Source organism: Pararge aegeria, chromosome 5 (genome assembly GCF_905163445.1).
Source record: "Pararge aegeria chromosome 5, ilParAegt1.1, whole genome shotgun sequence".
Classification (NCBI taxonomy): domain Eukaryota; kingdom Metazoa; phylum Arthropoda; class Insecta; order Lepidoptera; family Nymphalidae; genus Pararge; species Pararge aegeria.
This window is the reverse complement of record NC_053184.1, coordinates 15,390,905-15,414,255: the sequence shown is the minus strand read 5'-3', so window position 1 is coordinate 15,414,255 and position 23,351 is coordinate 15,390,905. Positions and strand designations below refer to the sequence as shown.

The window sequence follows — 23,351 nt, the reverse complement described above, 5'->3', positions numbered from 1 at the left end:
TAAAATCAACTCTTAGTTTTTAGCATTTAGATTAGGATTTAATAAACAATATAAATGTTATTATAAATATTGATAGACCGTTGTGGACCCGATAGCACCCGATTCCTGGCATGGGCAGGGGACCATTTTCTCCCCGGAGAATAGATAAAAATGTATCTTCTTCAACAGCTTGATCCACTTTCAGAGCACTGTAATAATAAACGGCCGTATACTTCAATTATTCCATGTTCCCATGCTTTCGCAGGTGGAAATGTTAATTATATCCCGTGTCAGAGGACATAATCGGCGGATATTTATTTTTGTCTCCTGCCTGAGCTAGCCCTGCAGTTCGGTAAAACAGCGTCAGGTACAGGATCTAAGTTGTGTATTAAATCTATATAGCCACGAAATAAACACATGTGAACCCAAATCTATCCAGCGGTTTAGTTGGACTTGGGTGACAAAAACACGTGCAGATGTATTACATTATATACCTACTATTTTGTCTATACATTCCGATACAGCTGTAAAACGATATTTGCTCTTGTTGATCGCAAAAACTGTCAAAGTAAGTTGACGTTTCTCGTTCCTGCGCAATTGACTTAGTTTTTTTTGCTGCTTTAGATGTAGTATGAAAAAGTTAGAGATTTCGAAGAAAGTAGATCCTTGTATTAACAATTCAAATAAAACAACCCCCAGCCAAGCCTTTTAAAGACCCCAAATGGCGTTCGTTCCGTTCAATTAGGGCTGTCAATCTTTCGGTCCGAGTGCTCTTGTCTACAGATGAAGATGGATGTGCCGACAAAAACACGGTGAACTTCTTCTTTCTGAGCACGTTTGCTAAGCCGGTTATACGCATATTAAAACTTGCTCCGTATATACTAACTTGGTAATCCATACTTATATTATAAATGCGAAAGTGTGTTTGTCCTTACTTTACGCCCTTAATGAACAACCAATTTTATTTTTGGTATAGAGTTAATTAAAAGGACGGAGAGTAACATAGGCGTTATATCACCTCTGTTTTGACGACCTCCCTGGCGTAACGGTTAACGCTGTGACTTAAAGTAGGAGGGGTTCAATTCCCGGCTTCGGCAATTCGGGAATTTATTATTTCAGAATTTTCACCGGTCTGGTTTGGTTTGGTTGGCTTTGACAGTGGCTAGTTACCATCCTACCGACAAAGACGTGCCGCTAAGCAATTCATTGTTTCTGTACGATGTCGTGTTCCGTACCATCGGGTCTAAGGGAGTGTGGTCGATGGAGTGCATCTGTGTTTGCGCGTTCACTTGTGCACTTTCATATATCCTGCGCAATTGACTGGCTCTGTTATTTATCGGACTCCGAACAATAAGTCCTATGGCGATGGGTAGAGATAGAGAAGCTTGGTTGTGATGCTTTCTGGGTTTTGTTCAATACCTGCACATAGGCGGCTTAGGGAGAGTGGTCGCTATCGCACTGCAATGGGGTGACAGTGCGGCTCGGCAGCACCCTCTGTGACAAAGCAGCTCTATTTAAAGGGGGGGGGATGTCGTGTAGAAACCGATTTAGGTAGGTATAACTACCATACTCCCTAACAGGTTACCCTGCTACCATCTTAAACTGCATCATCACTTAACACCAGGTGAGATTGCAGTCAAGCGCTAACCTGTATTAAAGATAAAATAAATCAAAGGAAAACATACAGTTCCCACGGGATTTGTAAAATAAGCGTAATAAACGGGAACAAAGAACGCGGGCAACATTTTGTAGCCAATAAAAAACTTGCAGAATTAGAAAACAACTGCTAAGTGTGGTGCCAGTTTTGTTTTTGTTTGGTTTTGCACACGAAATGTTCCATACGAACTTGCAATATGAAACAGTACATTTTAATATAATTACTAAGATCGAACGATAGATGGACGATCTCCCTGCCACAGTGGAGAGCGCTGTGGTCTTACAATTAGGATGTCCCGGGTTCTATCCCTGGCGGAAGGGCTGTCAGGTCTCGTGAAAAGCTCGTAGGCTGTAACTAGTTCTATCCAACCGATAAAGATGTACGGCCAAACGATTTAGCGTTCCAGTACGGTTTATGTACGAAACCGATCATGTGTATGGCTTACAGCGGCCATATCTCAATATCAAAAAGATATAGGCCTAACCTGGCCGCTACCATATTTATTAATGAAATTGATTTATGCAAAATGTAGAGATAAAAATCGACCAGAAAAAAATGTTTTTTGTAATTTTATTTGCAACTTATTTTATTTGTTGTATCGATACTCTTTATGAAATTAAGAGATGGTTAGCGTTCACTAGAGGTTCGCTAAAGGCGAACAAAACTCATAAAAACCAAATTGGAATTCGTTTCAATCAATTCAAACTGTCAAAGGGGCTACCTCAGCGTTCTGATGAAGATAGATGACCCACAACAAACATTGCGAACTTTTTATTCCGAGCTCCTAATGTTAAATGAAAAATCATTGAACCCAGGGATGAAGTAATTTTTTCAGAATATAATGTTTCTCCAACTGAGGAAACCAAGAATGATTAACAAAAGCCTAATACACTTTAATTTTACACATTTAACTTTTTACATTGCTCTAGCTTCATCGCTAAATATGAATTGACTGTGGGATGGTGAAAACAAAAAATACCCGGTTAAATTTGTGGTGGGCGCGTGAATGAATGAATTTTGAATTTTGAATTTTGAATTTTGAATGCTCTAAAAGAATATATACATAATTAAAGATTTTTTATTAAAATAGAATTTGAACTTGTTCCGTTTGGAACGGGACAGAACTCTAAAAATCACAAGACATACAGATGTCGATCACAAAAGATACATAAAAAAAGTATTCTAATTGACTGAACACGAGTTTCATTTTTTATCAACTTGGTAGAAAGAACCAAAATATAATAGAAATAAATTTTCGATTCACGCACCATCGATAATGTCTTCATTTTACCTTCTCTTCGTTAATAATAAATTGACGTCTCTCGGTGAATTTCACAGTATTGTTTCGAAATAAAAGATCTCTGAGATTGATATAATTTTATAAAACCTTGATTTGGATTCCAAATATATTTAATTTCCATTTCATTCTCTTGAGAATGCCTATTATAATAAACTCTTTGGATTAATTCACTTAGCTACTCACAATTATTGTGCTAAACTAATATGGAAATATAAGTTTTTGGTATTACAAGTTTCAGTTTCAACATAAAATAAGCTTTGAGATTATGATGCGTGATAGTTAATAAAAGATAATGAAGTTTAGGAAATTTTAGAAAGGTTTAATATACATATATAAATCTAATAAGTTTACGATTGTAGTTATCGCCATCACTACTTACTGCTATGTACACATATTGTATATAATCAACGCATCAAAAGTGACATCTGTGCCTATTTGAATAAAGAAATATTTGACTTTGACTTTGACTTTAATAAATCTTGTAAAGGTATTGAAAAACATCGCTTGCTACGCGTCGTAAACTTTTCATGAAGGGATAGCCTTACATAAACAAAGTGCCAGGAATAGAAAAGGTCAATTTCAAAGTTGTATGTATCTAAGTCTCAAGTGAGAGCAAAGTCTGCAAAGGTTGTGGCTCTTGGCGTGCTTTCTGGGAATTTCTCGCATGTTTCATATTCGTCCATAAAACTCATTCGAACTTTGATTTGCAGATATACCCAAGAGAAGAGACTATACAGAATACATTTTGTATAGTCCCTAGTATAGCTGTTACCCGCGACTTCATCCGCATTTATTTTTTAAGTTGCGTATTCTTGTAAAAAAATCCTACCTTAATAGATAATAATATTCCCTCACGCAATGTTTTGTAAGTAATAATATTACTTTAATCATGTAATAAATATTTTTTTGTATCACCATTAGTTTTCTCTGCGCACGCTAAGTAATAAAATTTATAGGCAATTTTTTTTTACTATACTGCAATGGATTTACTGCAATTAATGGGATGGGATTACTGCAATTTGGACATCGGACATTATTGCAATTTTTGTTAAGGATAATAAGGATTTATCCAAATAATGTATACTTTTGTTACTTCTTAATAGTCAAGCCTTCTTTTGGCGAAGAAAAAGGTAAAATCGGTCCAGTCCTTTGGGAGCCTATTCGGTGCAAACAAACAAAAATAAATCTTTCTTCTTTATAATATAAAAGATCAACTTCTACGATTAAAGTATTACGACAGGTTTCAAACTTTAAATTAAAAATTAAAAGTGCAGTTTCAATCAGAAATTTTATAGCAGGCATTCCACAATAATATATGTTTGTTTAATGTTTCAAAATGATATATTATATTGAAATTTTTTAAAATGAAAAAATATATTAACACAACTAATGCTAACTTTCATCGTGGCAATATTAAATTATAGGTCCCAGTAAAGGAACTCTGCTTAACGCAAAAAGAGGTGCGTTAATTATAATATGGACTGAAAAGTATGAACTGATTTAAATGGGGTATATTGCAATTATTCCCAAATCCTATTAGGAAACGCTGTAAAAGTAGGCTGACGAAATAGTTCATTCAATTATGTCGTGCATGTTTTTGTAAGTTTTTACATTTTTTGAATTTAGGCGGTCAATTGTCGCAGTGGGCAGCGACCCTGCTTTCTGAGTCCAAGGCTGTGGGTTCCATTCCCGCAACTAGAAAATATTTGTGTGATGAGCATGAATGTTTTTCAGTGTCTGTATTTTATAAGTATTAATGTATATTATTCATAAAAATATTCATCAATCATCTTAGTACCCATAACAAAAGTTACGCTTACTTTGGGGCTAGATGGCGATGTGTGTATTGTATATTTATTTATTTAATGAGAACGTTTTGCGTCGATGTTATGTGGCCCCATTTGCACACAGACGTGCGTGTATAAGATTGGTCGACATTGAGAAATCGAAACGCAGGTGCTCGTTGACCTATTGTAGTGCCTGAACATGATTAGTAGCCGTCTAGTTCAGCTTAGTGTGCCTAGAATATCACGTTCAATCATTTTGGGTACCAGGTGTATTGATATTGATATAATGTATATAAAGTGATAAGTTGTAATAATAATAATTCTTTATTTTGGTAACTAAGACTCAATTACAATTTCTATACTATTATTAAACAGAATAAATTAAAATAGACTAATAATTAAACACTAAATCAAAAAAAAAAACATTAATATTAATATAATAGGAACTCTGTCTGTCTGTTAATGAAAGTTGTCTCAAAAATTAATCTTAAAGTGGGCGAAATATGGAACGCAAGTTTTTATGAAAGTCCTATATTTTTGAAGTTAGATACGTGGGGTTAGGGGTGGTAAAATAGGGGATGGAAGTTTCTACCTTTTATTTACTGCTAAATCGCCTGAAATATAGAAAATAGGTTTATTTTGAAGTATTTACATCAGTAAAGAAAATATTTTATTTAAAGAGGTAAAAAAGGGGTTTGAAGATAGAGAGAAATAAATTTAAGATATTAAAATAATGACAATGTATAGTCTATATAAATTTCTAAGTTTAAGAAAAAATGTGACAGAGAGAGATCATTAATTTGAACATTAGAAGTGAGAATAAACATAGACTGCAATATACGAGGCTACATAAAATTTATAATTCGTTTAAAGGAAATTGCACACAATAAACTATCCATTCTCATCTTGGAGTTGTCTCTTAAAAATTTCAAAGTTTGTATTAAACGTAAGCTTATAGAAAAATCCTATTATAGTATAAAGGACTACGTAATCGATAAAAAAACGGTAAAAATTATTGCTCTAACCAGGTTGCTATTCTAATAATTTAAAATAACAACGTGAGATGGCGATAAGAAAAAAAAAACACCCGGCTAAGTTTGTTGTGGGCGTCTTCTTAGACCAGAACGCGTTTGGAACACTCGTAGCTTCAGTTTTAAGTTTACGAATTTGGTTATCGCCATCATCTCACTGTAGTGTAATTCTCGTGTAATGTACGCATCAAAAGTGGCACTTAGGGCCTACTTGAATAAATATATTTTTTACTTTGACTTTGAGACACGAAAATTCACATTTAGGTTAATAATATATTAAAATAACTTTAAACGCTGAAATTCTTTCAAGTCGAGTCTTTCCGTCTGTACGTAGCCATCTACCGTTTAAAATTTTGAACTGATCTTAAGGATATTCAAAATCTGCCTGTAGCTTTCGTCTCTTTCTGCAAAAGGGCAAATGTACCACCATGAATATCCTCTAGCCCACGGGAAATCAGGAATCTTACGCCGACGAAATCGTGGGCATCCGCTTAAATCATATAGAGCTTGTAGATTGGAGAGTCGAATCTATATATTAACGCACCCGATGTTGTTTCTCCTTATCCACGTTATTTTCATCAAGGATGTCACCGTCATCGTTCTTCTAATGGCAAAAATGTCATCAGTACAGGCCTTTGCGAACATTTCAGAAGCACTCTAATAACTGAAACCATTATTATACTAAACTAGTAGGTCGTTTAGCGATGTCTGTGTATAGCTGGTCAGCGGGGATCCCGTCTAAAAGGTTATCAAAAGGCTTCGAACAAAGTAACTTTATTATTAAGTAATGAACAACTGTCAATGAAATTTAAGTTTTTGTTCATTTTGGCGAACCTCAAAATGGATTATTAGGATTTTGGAAAATTTTAAAACTGACTAAATTATATTATTCGTCTATAAAAATACACGAGGGAGATACATATTTGCCAGCTATTTTGACTTAAAAACTAAACTGCTGAACAGAATTTAATGATTAAGACATAGATTAGATTACTGTAAGATAATTTTCTAAATTGGCTTATAAATAAATTTGTTGCAATTTCTACTGAATACTGTAGCGCCGTTATACACGAATAAGTAACCTGAATCTCTTTCAAGTCTTTCAAACCTTTTTTTCATACCAAACGACTCACTTACTTACTGCAATTAAAACTTATAAGTTGCTTCCATTTCTTATGTATGACTAAATACTATTTAGAAAATGTAAGCGGAATTTCAATAGGACATTTTTCGGAGTATTACCCAAACATCACGTAAATAAAGCACAAGTAGTGGAGAAAAAAAATCCCCTAGACTGAGAAGAGAAGAACTGGGAGTAGAATATCGTCGTACATAATATTAACCTTATCAATTAAAGTCTTTCATAAAATTGGATTGAGAAGATCAACAACATTCATAAGCAGATACTTATGAGGCACTTAATATAATATACGATAGCAAAATACTTATGTACAAGCGTAGAGATAAAGTACATTTACGTCTAAAAATAACCTCTCTTTACTCATACGTAAATCAAACTCCGTTTCGTATAATAAATGAACTTACTCATGAACGTACTCACCCTTAAATATATATTTTTTTATGATATTTCATTTTTTTTATATAGTTTTAATTTAAAAGGCCTATGGCCCCTTGAATAAAGAGTTACATATTTGTCCAGTTTATCCTGGATTGAAAGAGGCACAAAATTGGGGAATGTGAAAAACCTGTTTGCAGCAGTAGATTTATATCTGTCGACATGATTATGTTAATAAATATTATGACTTCAAATATTTTGTTTGGAAGGGTTTTGGGAGTTGGTCCCATTCGCACTATAGGTCTGTATATAAACCAGAGTCAACAGTACTAAAATAATACAGCTTTAACAATGGTTGTGCAATATCAGCACATTACACAGTCACTAAGATAGAGAGAACTTTTAGTATTTTGAAGAACAAAGAATTAAAATCAAGTATGAAAACATTATTGAAATAGTATCCACCTACTACAAACAGAGCCAATATAAACACGCCTTTAGCAGATTTCTACTCAGCCACCCACAAGTTCGTGTGCTCACATAAATTCCCCATATTGACATAGAGTACCGCACCCTTAAGCTGACCGCACATTGACGCACTATCGATAAAACTGACCACTCCGTTTCCCCCAACCGAGTATTTTTCTGCTTATCTTTTTTATGCAACCGTAATAACATATTAACTCAAACTACCTGTGTGAAATTTGCTTACACGGCAAACCAAGAAAGCATCGTACAGCTTCTCAATTTAAAAGTGACGTTGTTAGTGAAGTGTGTCGAACAGTTCGTGAAATACCGACAAAAAGAACACAAAAGCGGATAGTCAGATTCTGCCCTTGACATGCAATTTGACATCTCGTACCTACGCAGTCCCGTCGTGACCGCGATCCATGCAACTGGGTCGAAATATCGACAAATCCAAAAATATTATCGTAGTATGTACCCGTTGAACTATATTTAAGAAATCTTGATTAACCACGAAAATCTTAGTTTAAAATCTTTAATTGGTTACACGGGTCGATTAAGTGACAAACTACTGAGTTGAGTCGAGTTTTAAAAACATCCAGCTGTATAAGCGACCGTATATCTATTTGTTTTAAAAAATCTTATTCAATTGCCGTTTATCACTACTGCTCATCAGCAACAGTAATTTTTATGGATCAAATTCAAAATACACTTTTTTTAGCTGTACACCAACTAATTTTCAGCCAATAATTGCGGCCAACCTTATACGAGTACCTTCGTATCTTTTGTGAAAACGATTCCCAAAAGTTACCAATCCTCGTAAAATTCGGGAAATCGGACTTATTTTTCTTGTCCGGGAAATAATCTTGTACAAGTAAGTACAAGTAAGCCCTTCTAGGTACCACAAATAAAGCGCGATTAGCACTGCAAACTAAACTACGAACTGAGGTGAACTAAGATTATCTGGACAGGTTTTCATCGGAAACTAAATAGGTATAGACAATTGTGGCGAACCCATCAAAACTACGTAAACACAACAATTATCTTAAAATAATTGTTTAATCAACTTAAAATGCAACTTATTATTATCAGCGTAGTTATTTGACGGCCGATTGGCGCAGTTTAAAGCCACCCTGTTTTCTGAGCCCCAGGCCGTGGATTCGATTCCCACTACAGGAAAATTTTTGTGTGATGAGCATGAATGTTTTTCAGTTGCTTGGTGTTTATATGTATATTCTAAGTATTTATGTATATTATTCATAAAAAAAATATTCACCAGTCATCTTAGTACCCATAATACAAGCTACGCTTACTTTGGGGCTAGGTGGCGGTGTGTGTATTGTCTTAGTATATTTTTTATTTATATTTATTTATTAATATCTCTGGGCCTGGCATAATTAAAACCAATTATGTTTAGCACGGTGCGCGCGAAATTCCGCACCACATTATCCACTAGTTGTGTCTCTAGCCTAAAACGTAAAGCTAAGATTTAATACCTTGCTCTAATAGCCCTGCGCTTCTTCGGATATCAATATCACATTAAGTTTCCTTTATTGCCAACTCAGCTATAATATTATTTTGCTAGTGTAGTAGTACTTAACTTATCATTTAATAATATGTGACATAAAAAAATATAATCTACGAACGAAATACACGTTGTGACGTAATCGCACGTTGCAGCTACGAGTGTACACGACTTTAATGTTTTAGAGAATCATAGCCAAGGTTATAAGTGTACCCAAACAACAGAAATGGTAAAGATTACATCATAACATGCCACACATATATATCAAGAAAAGAAAAAAAAAAAAAACTTTGTGTGTGAAAATTGTAACTAAGTACCGTTATCTCGGGACAACTGCAACCACTAATCTTGGGCAAGTTGGATAACAATTCATTAACCACGTGTACAGGTGCTGCTTCGGGTAAAGTGGCCTATAAATCGTTATACCTACTCGGCGTTGTAGCTGCTGCAAAACATTGTTTCGGATTCCGCTTTGTTGTTCTAATAATATTTTCCATCGAAGATGATATCGATCTTTTAGACTAACGAAGGTTGACAGTCAGCTTTGTTTACTCCTCTCTATTTGTTTGTCTTTTTTGGTTGCCGCGTCTCAACATTTCCAGATGATGAAATTGGGCATAGAGATAGCTAGAATCGTAGATATGAATTTAAGATACCTATGATCGTAGAAAATCACCAGGTGATGCTTCCGCGCGATTTAAATAATTATATTTGTTACTTATCGCACAGTTTAATCGATCTTGGCGTACCAGAATCCTGGACAGATGAAAAATGAGAAGGAAAAAAAAAACTTGCGGTATTAAAAAAAACTAAACAAACGCGATTAAAGATGAGCTTAGCTGTTGACTTTGATACTCTCATACCGCCTAACTACATATAATTAATTATATAAAAATATTGACAAAGGACCAGAATGCATGAAACAACTGTACTGTTTAAAAATACATTTTCCTACCAGGAAAATTAACTTTATTTTAAAGAATTTTACTTTAATTTTATATTTATTTTATTAACGTGTTATCTTACACACTTAAAGGAAATATCAAATTTATAAAAAAAAAATCGAAACCGGTAGGATTTGTATCTTCATCTCTCCAGAAAATCGGCCTGTGTACTTTGCCAACTAAGCCAACAAGCCATTGATATTTCCTACAAATTTAATAAGAACACTTTAATAAAAATATATAATCAAAGCAATTATAGACACATTAGGCTTAACACCTACGCGGTACGCCTCAGGTTGAAGGACACGCGTCGGTACTTTGTAGGACATCTTCCTAGTTTCTGCGAAGTGTTGCTCTGTTTATAGATGAGTTTTAAATTTACCGTCAGGTGCACTTGCTCCGTGCATTATCAGATAAAAGTGCTTTAGTATGTATAAAGTTAATAATCCTGGTACTTAGTATACAAAATCATTTAACTAGTTTGTTTCCAACATTTCCCATTCTTTAGCGAAAGTTTCGGTCGTCTAAAGTATACTCACGCATATATTAATTTTATAGCGCGATATAAGAATATCAACGAAGGAATATTTTGTTTGTAATTAAATGCAAATACACCGCAGGGTAGATTTCTAAGGTATAGTATAAATTGATAGCATAGAATCAGACACAGAAAGTTTTTTTTAATAAAAGCTTTTATATCAATTTATTAGGTTATTATGCCTTCATATTGAGTCGGGAACCTTGACAGCCTAACTTTTAAATATTCACGACAAAAGTTTGTGAAAGTAGGTAATGAAATTTGCTTTAGTAATAAAAGTTTGCTTTCGTTCGTAATATTGGTTTTGTTTGTGAGTTTTTGTGGTTACTTTGCCATCTGCTGATGTAAGTAGAATATCATTTATCCGACTAACTCAAAGCCAAGAAAGTGTTTTAAAGTTAACAGTAAAACTTTCTTAGTGTTCGGCAAAGTTTAAAAGGCCTTTGCATATAATCATATCGACACAATCGCGACTTGACGCAACTCTGCTCAAATAGGAGCATGTAAAAGTGAGATTTAATTCGTGAGGGACATAGTGATTTGTTAGCAGTTGTTGTTGTCCACCCGTCGTACCATTTAGAGCTCGCTTAACATCCGTTGACCACACATTACAAACTCTTCGACGACGCACCATAGACTACTGAGGTAGTAGTGACAGTCGATGCTGTGTTGTACACTGCTTAACAACGTAATGTGTAAATTTACGACTCGTGAACTTCAGCGTGGAACAACTGGTAGTCCCTGGAGGTCACGATTGGTGGTCCAGTTTTTCGCCTCCAAGACTAACAGCAAGCCCAAAAAACAACTGTGCCAATGTACGGAGTAATGTATTTATTTATTTACACCAACAACTGATATACACTGATTATCAAATAGTCTTATTATAACATGTAGTTATTTGCATGTATGTAATTTAAAATTTGTACCACCAGCAGTCTATTCTCCTCTTCTTTTTTTTCCTAATTCAAAGGTTGCCTGGCAGAGATTGCTATTAAGCGATAAGGCTGCCTTTTGTATTCTACTTCTTTTTATATGTTTCTGTTTTTATTATATTTTGTATATGTTAATGTTGTGATATACAAATAAAGAGTTTAATAATAATAATAATAACATGACCAATTATATTATAAGCTTGATCATGTAATTGATACAGATACAATAGTAAGCGGTAAAACAAGACAAAGACGAGGAGTAAGAACTGACATGTACCAATACCTACTTACGTCCGCTTTGAATATGCAATGCATCCACAAACCGTTGTTAAGCCGCTTAGCAAAGTTGTTATTTGTTAAAAATTGTATGATATTTATTGACAGCGACGTTGCCAAGTAATAAATCCACAGATTACGGATAGATTGAATACTGAAAATGGACAATAAAGATGTGGAAACTATGTTGCCTGCCACGTTAATAGGCATTTTCTAAGCAAGTGTGGTCCATGACATGATTGACGTCAAGCGCTGGCTAATCGTTAACTAAAAAAAAAAGTAACTGTTCTCTCGCACCTCCCGTACTATTTCACTTTTCTGAGGCTTACCTTCGGGTACTTGTTGTTTAATAATAAATAAAAAGACTATCTATATAAATAAAAATATATTGATTAAATAAATGCAGGAACGGAAAATAGCCATGATTCGTCACTGTCAAACGTACATAATAGATAATGGAACGAGGCGAGAAAAGGATAAGCTATGGATTAGTGCCACAAGCCCTATCCCATGTTCATTAATAAGATCGTGTGTAATATTAATGCCATACTAATCCGTCATTACATGTAATCCTTGTTAAAGGACGCTGCTTTGTTCGGCAGAGGACAGGATGTTATTAATGTCCTGGCGAGGTTGGACACAAAACATAATAGAAGCTCTTTATGAATAATCAAATTGACAAAAAAAGTTCATTGCGTCAATACCGCTTATTACACCATCTTTGCTATAAAATTTGTCCATATTCTTGCCGTGGGAAAGGCTCTTCGCAGCCAAATAACGCCAAATTTTCATTTTTTTGGCTAGTTTACTTGTTTTACTTTTTGTGAGCTGACCTGAAGACGCGTTATAAGACCACTACGTGCCACTAAGCGATTTACGTGATCACAGTACTATGTCGCGTGGGAACCTATTAGGGGTTTGGCTTATAACTTGCCATACCCCTAATAGGTAAACTCACTATTACGGATTTCAACTCTGTACGGTATTGTGATGATTGGTTCCGGTAACTCCTTGAGACCCGTCTTTATCGTCTGTCCACCTCGTGAGGGATCAACAGACACAGCTATTTCTAGTGCGGAAATATTCAAATTAACCCTATTTGATTTAAATAAGATAAAGAAGAGTTTTGTATACAAGTTTTCATATGTCAATCTAGCCTTATGTCAATCTTGTCTAGCTAGCAATAAATATGACTTTTTCTAAGTTTCGTAAATAGATACAACGGCAAAAATACAGTAGATGTTAATGTTAGAGTAGAGATTAGGAGGTAGAGTCACTGCAAACAGACTGACTTGACGTTTCAAAAGTGCTTACAAACTGGGCCTTCTTGAAATAAATGAATTATGAATTATTATGAGGTGTGTTTTTTCACTCTTATTTGAGTTAATAGATTTTAATTATTCGTTTCTTATGAGATAGGTTATGTATACCATGAGCCGTCAGTATAGATTTTTGAAGACCGGAGTTCATCAATTGAATAAGGAAGAAACTACTAAAGGAGCAAGGAGACAAAAGATAAGAAGTTAACGCTATACACAATTAGTTGATAACGCGCAATGTTCGTGCTTTGTTCAGCCATTCAGAGCGCGCTACGTAGCTACCGCCAAGCACGCGTTTACCCGTAAAACCTGTTCTACCGTGAAGAAGACGGAAGTTATCTATTACCACAGCAAGTCCTGAAAATAAAATAATTATGTTGCCACCTTAACTTTTTCTCTTGGCTGTGTTCAATAGAATGTACTGACAAAATTGTACTGCTGTACTGTATTTATGACAAAAAAAATTGGTTGTCTGTAAAGTCGGCTTACTGACTATAGTTAAACGTGACAACGTCGTAAGAAAATACTGATGGAATGGTTGCATTTTTCAAAAGAAAATTTTAATTTTATTTGTTTGATAGATATTATCGTTGCTATAAACAATTGACACCACATTCACTTTTCACTGCACTTCATCCTTGCCGAAAACATGTAAATGTATTATTGTATAGAAGCTGTCCACGCGGACGATAGCTCACTCAAGTAGGAGAGAGACAGATGTCGAACGCGGAGGCCGACTGTGCCTCTTTGTCGCTCGTTCCGCGCTCTTGCTTGCACTTCAAGCCTAGAATGGAACGCCTCAGAGCGAGGTAACGCCGCATACGTCATGTTTTTTCGTGCGTGCAGCCGGCTCCATCGAATTATAAGACGTTGTCACGTCAAAAAGGGTATATAATATTATTTTGAAATATTTTAATTTCCACAAAGAATTCTTAATACTATTCTCACCCTATAATATGTGCCTGTGATAGTCCTACATGAATAAACAATATATAATTTATACTAAATGCATCTAACAGTCTAAATTAACTGTGCATCATTATTATCAAATATCAATAGCCTATACGAGTCCAATGCTGGAATAAAGGCCAATCCTAACGGCCCTGCATATGGGAGTTCCCTATTATAACTACGTGGAAACGACGGGTTGATGATTGCAGTAGACATTAGTAGTACTCGTAGCAAAGAGGACGCTGCTGACGTACTATACCAGAGCATGTCTTGTAAGACTTGGACCTTGGGTGATCACGATAAAATGTTAGGACTGCGATAAACACCAAATAAGAATAACGCGAAAAATCTGAGTTGTTGGGATATTTTCTTTTTATCCCGGTTTTTAAACTAGGCCCTCAGAAACAAACTGAGTTATATATTAGTATTTAGACAAAATTATGAAAATAATAATTATTAATACATAGAATAAACTCCTGCTATGTTTCCCAGCACATTCTTGGTAATGATCACTGATATTTTTCATTAAAACGTTACCTGGCACAAGTTTAAACTTCAACTGACATTCCGGATTTTCATAGTATCTTGATAAATTCCTCAGCGAGCGATAGTACGCTCGGCATTCCTCTCGACTGGAGAATGCCATCGGTGCACGATCGAAAACGTTGAACCTAACAAAATGTGTAATGATATAAGTACTAGATATATTTTGACATATTTAGTTTATTCTATAATTATTAACGAGTAAGGAAAAGTGCTTATACACAAGGCTCGTTGGAAAGTCGATGGCTTCCATTTTCGTAATCAAGAACTGGTTTGACAACTTTTTCTGAAACTTTTAGAGAAATAACTGTACAAAGTTATCATAAAAATACGCAGCGACAACCATAAACCAGCCGTTCATTCACCCTTGGAGAAGGTTTTATCTTAGTCCCGGTGCCAAATCGTTACTAATATTATAAATACGAAATCACGTGTTTATTTCGTGATCCCTTTTTTTATAAGCAACAGAGCAACGTACGGACCTATGTGATTTTTTGCATAAAATCTGTCTGCGAACTGTATGCTTTTAATATTTTAGAAATTAAGTGTGCTAGGTTCTGTTCCAGAAACCATATTAATATTATAGATGCGAATGCATAATAGCTCATCATCATCATCATATCAACCCATTCACGGCCTACTACAGGGCACGGGTCTCCTCCAAAATGAGAAGGGGTTAAGATCGTAGTCCACCACGCTGACCTAGCGCAGATTGGTAGTCCACACACCTTTGAGAAAATTATGTTAAACTCTCAGGCATGCAGGTTTCCTCACGATGTTTCCTTGACCGATGAAGCAAGTGATAGCTTAGAAAAGTTAGAGGTGCGTGCTGTGATTCGAATTCGCCCATCGAAAGTGAAGTGCTACCTACTGGGTAATATCAACAGGCGATTAATTGACGCAGTAGATAGCACTGGCAGTCACTGTTTACAATAGCAGTTTGTCGCCCCAAAGGAAACATGCGCATGGTTCAGAGAAATCAAAAAGAGTAGTTTGCCTTTTGCCCGCCCTAAAGACAGCTTGCGTGTGTTCAGGGCTGCCAAAGATTGCAGACTTCTGCAAATAAGACAACATTGTCTCACCCTTGTCTTGCTTCCAGTAATTAGTTCCAACAAACAATCATTCGATTGCGCTGGAAAACAACTTTGACCTAAGTAACTAATTAATTGGATGGGCAAAAGATAAGCACCTTATTTGCGTAATATCCTTCAAATTATCCACTTGTATGACTGGTGCTGAGTATCTTAAGTAATGACCGTCCTCCATGTACTCTGCTTCAACGTTAAATTTAGTGAGAAATTCATAATCCTCTGGGTACTCTTTCTTCAACTGTGACGCTCCGTAGAATCCGTCCACGAGGATCGTTTCCCCGCCAGTTCCATTGGAATGTTCCAGACAATGAAAAATTTGTAGCCTGAAATAGTCATTTTAAACAAAACTTGCAAAAGTTTTTGTAACAAGGACCACTATAATTTTAAAATTTTATTAATGTTTTTACCTACACTTGGAAAAATTATCAATTTATAAAAAAAAGACCACTATGAAATACTTTAAAGTAATACCATTAATAAGACCAAGAAAAAATAACGATTCGTGGAAAAAAAGAGAATAATTAATCTACAATTTCTTATTTTTGTTGCTCGCTATTATAAGTGACTGCAAATTCTGTGGAAACATGAACTCTACAAGTTCTGAGTTGATCTCATGAACTTTTATCTATATTGTCAACTGTCTATAAATGGATAGATGCACAGACAGACAGTGGAGGCTTAGGGCTTCGGGTACGAAACCTTAAGTAGCTGCTGATACTAAGAATAAAATAGGTGCGTTAATTTATACAAGCAAACAATTCTTGCTCTCTTCAATTTTAGTCCAAAAAATAAAAAAAATACTTTTGACCATTTGTGGTATTTAACTATCTTTTATCTAAGGTATTATAACTTATTGTTGTATAACATACAGTTATATAGAGAATAAATGCGGTTATTAAACAAAAATATTTTGCTTTACTTTTTCGTTTTATGATCAAAAAAACTAACACAAGTAGGAATAATTCACAAAAAAGCCAGGTACCAAAGAGCGTATACAATTGGGCGGCGTTATAGCTATAAAATATCAGTCTCTTCCCGGGAAAACATGGACCAGGTGTTAATAATATAAAAACTTTCTATATTAATTATGTTATTCCAAAAACTCGTTGTTATATACTCACCCCGCGGCCTCGTTGAAGTAAGTGTTATCATTATGCGGCGACAGCGGTATGTTAGTGTAAGCGGTATCAGAATGCAACATGTTGTTTTGCACCTTCCACATCCCACCGAACATCGTATGCTGAATACCGCCTAGAGCTTTGCAAACTTTCTCTGTCGCCTCCATTGATACTTCCAGCTGAAGAGTATTGAATAATATTTTTTTTTATTATTCCATTACAAGTTACATTCCCCCCCTTATCGGTGTCTACGCGACATCGCACCGGAACACTAAATCGCTGAGCGGCGCGTCTGGCGGTTGTAACTAGCCACGGCCAAAGCCAGACAAAATATATAAAAAAAAAAAAAAAAAATATATATATATATAATAATCATTATCACTTTCGGTGATATGAAGCGGTGATAGCCTAGTGATTACAGCTTTGACTTTCCGAGGGTGCTGAGCTGTATCACCGGCACGAACCTGTAACTTTTCGGAGTTATGTACGTTTTTAATTTAAGCAATTAAAGTACTATTTGCTTTAACGGTTAAGGAAGATTAATTAACTTTAGTAAACTTTCTGTAACTACTCCAACACCCTTCAAATCGGAACACATAAAAATGCTGCTTGGCGACAGAAATAAGAATGGCTGTAGTAGATACTTGACCGGACGCTCTTCTACAAAAAATTCTTGTACTAAAAACTTTTGTTTAATACTTGTACATTACAAAAAAAACAAATATGACTCGCCTTTATGGTGAATTCATGCCTGTTTTTTTGGTAGTTCTACATTCTACTTATATATAAGAATACCATTGAATTGAAAAATGTGATAGTTTAACATGATGATGTGTTGTTAATTCAGAAATGGGTATTTCGGCTGTTACGTAACCTAAATTAGACCTAAGTCTGGCGTGTGCAATTCATGATTTATTACAATGCCAATGATCCATTGCATTAATTTAAAACTCTAAATCCTTATTTATTTCCAAATATGGCTATATTCTTCAATGTGGTTTTCAAAAGTAATTTACGTTTGCAGAAATATTAACGCTTGACTGCGATCTCATTTCATGGTAAGCGACGATGCAATATATGATGGAAGCGCGTTAACCTAGGTAGGGTATGGAATGTGATTCAACCCCTAATCGGTTTTTACGCGACCTCGACATTTATAAGGCAGCAACGCGCACCGCTGCTAGAAAAGCCACTCTGCGTGTTATTATGTTATCAAACACGTACGACGTGTTATTGAATACTGGAAATAAGTGTTCATAACGTCACCCATTTCTCATAGACAAATTAAAATTATTTTGATTGCATGATTCTTGACTCAGCAATATTAAAAGATATTTATTTTTAGGATTTGTAAATGCACGCTATTGTTTAAATATCGTAATGTGTTATTATGCATATGTTATCCAGACTGTGGTTGTTGTCTGGCTTTGCCAAAACCACTGCCTGTGAGAATAAGAAGGTTATACTATTGTAGATACATAACAGATCATTCACATATCATGGTAATAACTGATATAATAGAAAATTAGGCAATATTTTCTTTCTCGTACCGTGGACCTTGTCACTTATTAGACACGCGTATTTTATTAAAATTTACCGTACTTGTGCTTTATTTATGATGACCTGATTAAGTTTATTTTGTACCTCACTGTAAGTTATATGCACCTTTACAGATGGATCATTCTAATCTTACCGGGTAATACCTACAGATTTTTATTTTTAATCAACAAAGATGTTTTGGTCTTTATCCTTACAAGTGTGATGAAAATTTGGGTATGACGTGTATGGTACAATACCTACTTATTACCTTCTAGGATTTCTTAGCGCATTCGCTTTAAAAAGTCATGCGCCTAATTCCACCTCGACTGTAAAACGCAATGTAACTTTACTTGATTCACAATCTACTATCACTAAATATATCGTTATAATTAAAATGTTATGCTTTTAATAATACTCAAAACTTAAGTGTGATATTTGATGCGTATTTTTTGTAAAATTATAATATACGTACTCCATCAATAAGTGCAAATCCATAATCTACAATGCTTGTGAAAACAGCTTCAGCACCCTCCACGGAGCCAAGAAACTTGTCGACATGGATTCTAGGTACTTTGTTTGCCACTTCTTTTCCACGCCAGAGAAGCGGCCGTCGTCTTCTTTTGTTTGTCCAAGTTTTGTACTCAAACTCCGATAAAAAATCTGCCTTATAAATGGACTCATGATTATCGCTCCCTGAAAAAAAATCTATCATCATATCAACCCATTACCGACCCTTTACAGGGCACGGGTCTCCTCCCACTATGAGAAGGGGTTGAGATCGTTGTCCACCACGCTGTCTAGTGCGGATTGGAGGACTCGGAAATATATATATATCTCAATATCATTAATAACAAAGATTCAGAAAATACAAAAATATTTTATTCGGAATCAAAATAAAATTAATGCAGTATTCATTTTATTTTGATTCGAAAAAAAGAAAACTTTGCTATATCTATTCGATATCAGTAATGTTATTTTTTACTTTGAAAGAAAGTTCTTATATTGTAATTTACTTTAATTATTCACTACGATTTTGGGTTTTTTTTTTTACTTTTGTTTTGTGCATATTACTTTTCTTAACACTTACATATTATTAGAACTTTACTTGCGTCGTACTCCACGCTGTTAATGGTTACATCTGGTATGTCGAGTAAATGTTTAGATCTCTGGATAATTTTTGCATCGTAACACATCGAACACCTACGGGCAATTTTTTTTTAATTGTATGTATGAAGTTAGTCCTTAACTGCAATCTCAACTAGAAGTAAATGATGATTTAAGTTATATGAAACCCATAACACGTTAAACGCTTAAACAAAATAGCTTGGCAGCTCGTCCTGTCGGCAACTATCTCGTAGGTACGTGAAATGAAAAAAATAACAATTTTTTATTCATAAAAAGGTTTTACAAAGCATTGATCCGTTGTTGTAACATACTTATAAACAAGTAATACACCTGTGTCAGGATGTCCCGCCCTTCCGTAAAAAAAGCTTTATGGGGAAATAATAACTAAAACTTTTGGATTATCAGACAATAAAATAAAATTGTAAATACGTGTACGTTTTTCATATGATAACATAGAGTAAAGCCTTAATTTCTTCATAATATGATATCATGAGCCACTCGGTTAGACAATGTTTAAGTTCGCAATCATTAAATGAATATATTTTTAACAGACTCTTTACCTTCCTGTATATACAACGTGAAACAGAATTACGAAATAATATTGAAGAATGCATAAGTATATTTCATAAGGAAACCCTGTAAACATATTAAATCAAAAGAAGCATATTTATTTTTCCATACAAATGAATTCAAAACACTCTAAGTGTTTACTTATGAGAACCCTATTGAAGAAAAAAGACCGACACGCGCATAGTACCTACGGTACGCGACGTACCTAATAAAGTGACAGGAGTTTAGTAGTTGATGTTAGGGTTGTATCGGATTTTTCAGTAAAAACTATGGCAGTGCAGCAAAATCTATTAGGTTTTCAGCTTTACAGATCAGTCTCAGAGACAGTACATAATGCACCTCTAAAGCCTTTATTAACACGTTGAATAAGCTGATAGTTTAGTATACCTACTCGCAAGTTTGGTTTTCACAATACTTGTTTCTATTCTTATTCTTATGCGTCTTTGTGACTTTTCTTTGTGTGTGTAAAAATCCAAATTAGTTTCCTAATTCTACTAGGTAGTATTTCCAGGTGAGAATGCCACGTATTGATTGTTTGGTCATTACGTTGGAAAATATTTTCGAAATACTTTGAAAATAATTTTATAATATATGGTCATATTCCAACAAGTTTATTCCGTCATTAACATTCAAACCAAAGCGTTCCACCAGAAACCATAGGACAGTGCAAATTTGCAGCCTATTTAATAATTAGACAAATTAATGCATTATACGCTGGTTTGAACCAGATCCTCGTAATTGTTCAGATATAGGAATTACCTGCAATTATCTCTAAGCCAACAGTCTTCGAACACTATAGACGTTCCATCATTGAAGAGAACTTTTAAGGCTCTATCTTCAATGTTTACTGATTGAATAGCTGAAAAAAAATCTATTGTAATGTCTTATCTTTAATCTTATCTTATTCATATATAAAAGTAAATTAACATGCGTGTGTCTCAGAAGAGTTCGCAAATGGCTGGACCAATTTGATATTTTTTTGATTTGTTTGTCTTAATACTGGATACTTAAATTTAATTTATTCCTAAATGAAATTAAGATACTCCCTATATTCCTGGTGTGCCTTCGATAGTGTTTAGGGATATTGATGTGAGTGTGTTTCTCAGAGGGGGATCTGCCTCGGTGGGCGCCGCTGGTTGGGTTTCGGTTGTCTGCGAAAGCTTTCTTGTGACCCAGTCACAAGGTGACTTGTTGGATAACCGTAGGGTATTAGTCGGTAAGAGTCCGACATAACCACTGCACCTACCCGTAGTGTGGATCCATAAGGATTTCCGCACGAGAACAAAAAAGGAATTAATTAAATTTGAAGAGAAATAATATAACCCGAAAAAAATATTTTTTATGGGAATTGCATCTTCCAATGGTTGTTATTTAGGTAATACGAGGTTATGCAGTCACAATTATTTACCGCTGGTGGCAATCGATCATAATCAATTTACCGTACCCTATAAACTAAGTTGGAGCTTGCTTTAGTAAATGCTGTTCTTTCAACTTTATTCGAAAGCACTCATCAGCGGAAAGAGAATTCCAGTTTTTGTATTGCGACTTAGAGTCTAGGAAGCCAAGCGCTCGCACATATCGTACGTAGAATAGAAGGAAAACATCGTGAGGAAACCTGCATGCATAATAAGGGCTTCTCCATAATGTTCTAAAGGCGTGTGAAGTCCACCATTCTACTGATTGCCAGCGTGGTGAACGTGAAGCACGGCCAAAGCTCTTCTCATTCTGAGAGGAGATCCGTGCCCAGATTATTACCCGGCAATAGGCTAGTAATGATGATTACTAAATTCTTCATGATAGAAGTGAGAACTGAGAAACAAACCAACAACAAAGATTTGTGCAACGTTCTGCATAATCCAGCTTTAAAAAGTTGCACAATTTCAAAGACCCATTGAAATCGAGTCACGTATTTTTGCCTAGTTAGTGCCTTTAGTCCAGCAGTTTTAATAGCCCACTTTGACCATTCACTTTGACATTTACTGCAATTACTAGACTTTGTATAGGCAGCGACGTAAGTTCTATGATTTCTCTAAAGTTTTATTCAACTTTTTTTACAATGATACTTCATTATTAAATCTCATAAAGTAGTTATTCTATATGAAATTTTATGTATTTTTAAGTCTAAATATTCAGAACTGTAGAAATATTAACTATCATCGTTATCATCACATCAAGCCATTACCGGCTCACTAAAGGGCACGGATCTCCTCTTACATTGAGAACGGTTTAGACCGTAGTCCACCACGCTGGCCCATTGCGGATTGGTGGACATATATTTTAACTATAGTAGACTTAAATATAACAACACCAAACGTCATCATGAACATTATCAGCCTTTTAACATCCCACTGCTAGGCACGATCCCCTCCCTCTCTTATTCTGAAATAGGGTTTTAGCTCGATTCCACAATGCGGGCTGGTGGGCTTCAAGGATTCATTAATAATTACCACTTTCGAAATAACGTGGGGGATACCGCCGAATTCCTAATAATTATTAACAATTGTGTTAAGCTTATTACGGATGAATATACAAATAAAGGTTAGTCAGCAAAACTATAAAATCTATATATATAAAAGAAAGTTGTGTTAGTTACACCAATTATAACTCAAGAACGGCTGGACCAATTTGTTTGATATTTGATTTTTTGGATTTCTCTTAGACCGGAATAGGATAATAAGTATTAAAATATAACATTCATAAAAAAAAATGAATGATAATTAAATCTGATTTATTTATTTTACTTACCAGACATGATTGTGCTTCGACTGACTGATTGGTTGTTATAATACGGCACATCGCGAAACATACAATATGTAACATATTAATTCACAACAAAACGATAAGACATAACGAGCGCTCTTATCAGAACATAGGGGTCACTTGCTAATATCTTCATAATTGTTGTACGTTTTATTGTTGAACCTTGGTGGGGGTCATGCTCTTCATTAGCGTTTCGTTCCTCAGACAGTAAAAGTACACTTTCAAGATTATTTAATTGTCTGTCAGTCAGTTAAGATCCTTTTCTTAGCAACGCTTGGTGATATCAAGTTGAAATTAATATCAAACACTCAAAACAAAAGTCACTTGGAGCTGTGAAAACAGCAAAATTTCTAAGTCATATTAACACATTTTGACATTTGCAACG

General features: G+C 35.0%; 1 protein-coding gene across 1 annotated transcript; it reads right to left on the bottom strand.

Annotated features, from left to right (window-relative positions):
• Nucleotides 1-12,320: 12,320 nt before the first annotated feature.
• Nucleotides 12,321-23,024, bottom strand: LOC120624024 (trimethyllysine dioxygenase, mitochondrial). Its single transcript, XM_039890332.1, has 8 exons — nucleotides 22,952-23,024; nucleotides 20,966-21,065; nucleotides 19,599-19,711; nucleotides 18,984-19,204; nucleotides 16,976-17,151; nucleotides 15,953-16,177; nucleotides 14,758-14,891; nucleotides 12,321-13,626 (listed from the first exon to the last, which is right to left on the bottom strand). Exons 1-8 carry the CDS (start codon nucleotides 23,010-23,012, stop codon nucleotides 13,490-13,492), a joined length of 1,167 nt encoding a protein of 388 aa, XP_039746266.1. The 5' UTR covers nucleotides 23,013-23,024; the 3' UTR covers nucleotides 12,321-13,489.
• Between the last annotated feature and the right edge of the window lie 327 nt (nucleotides 23,025-23,351).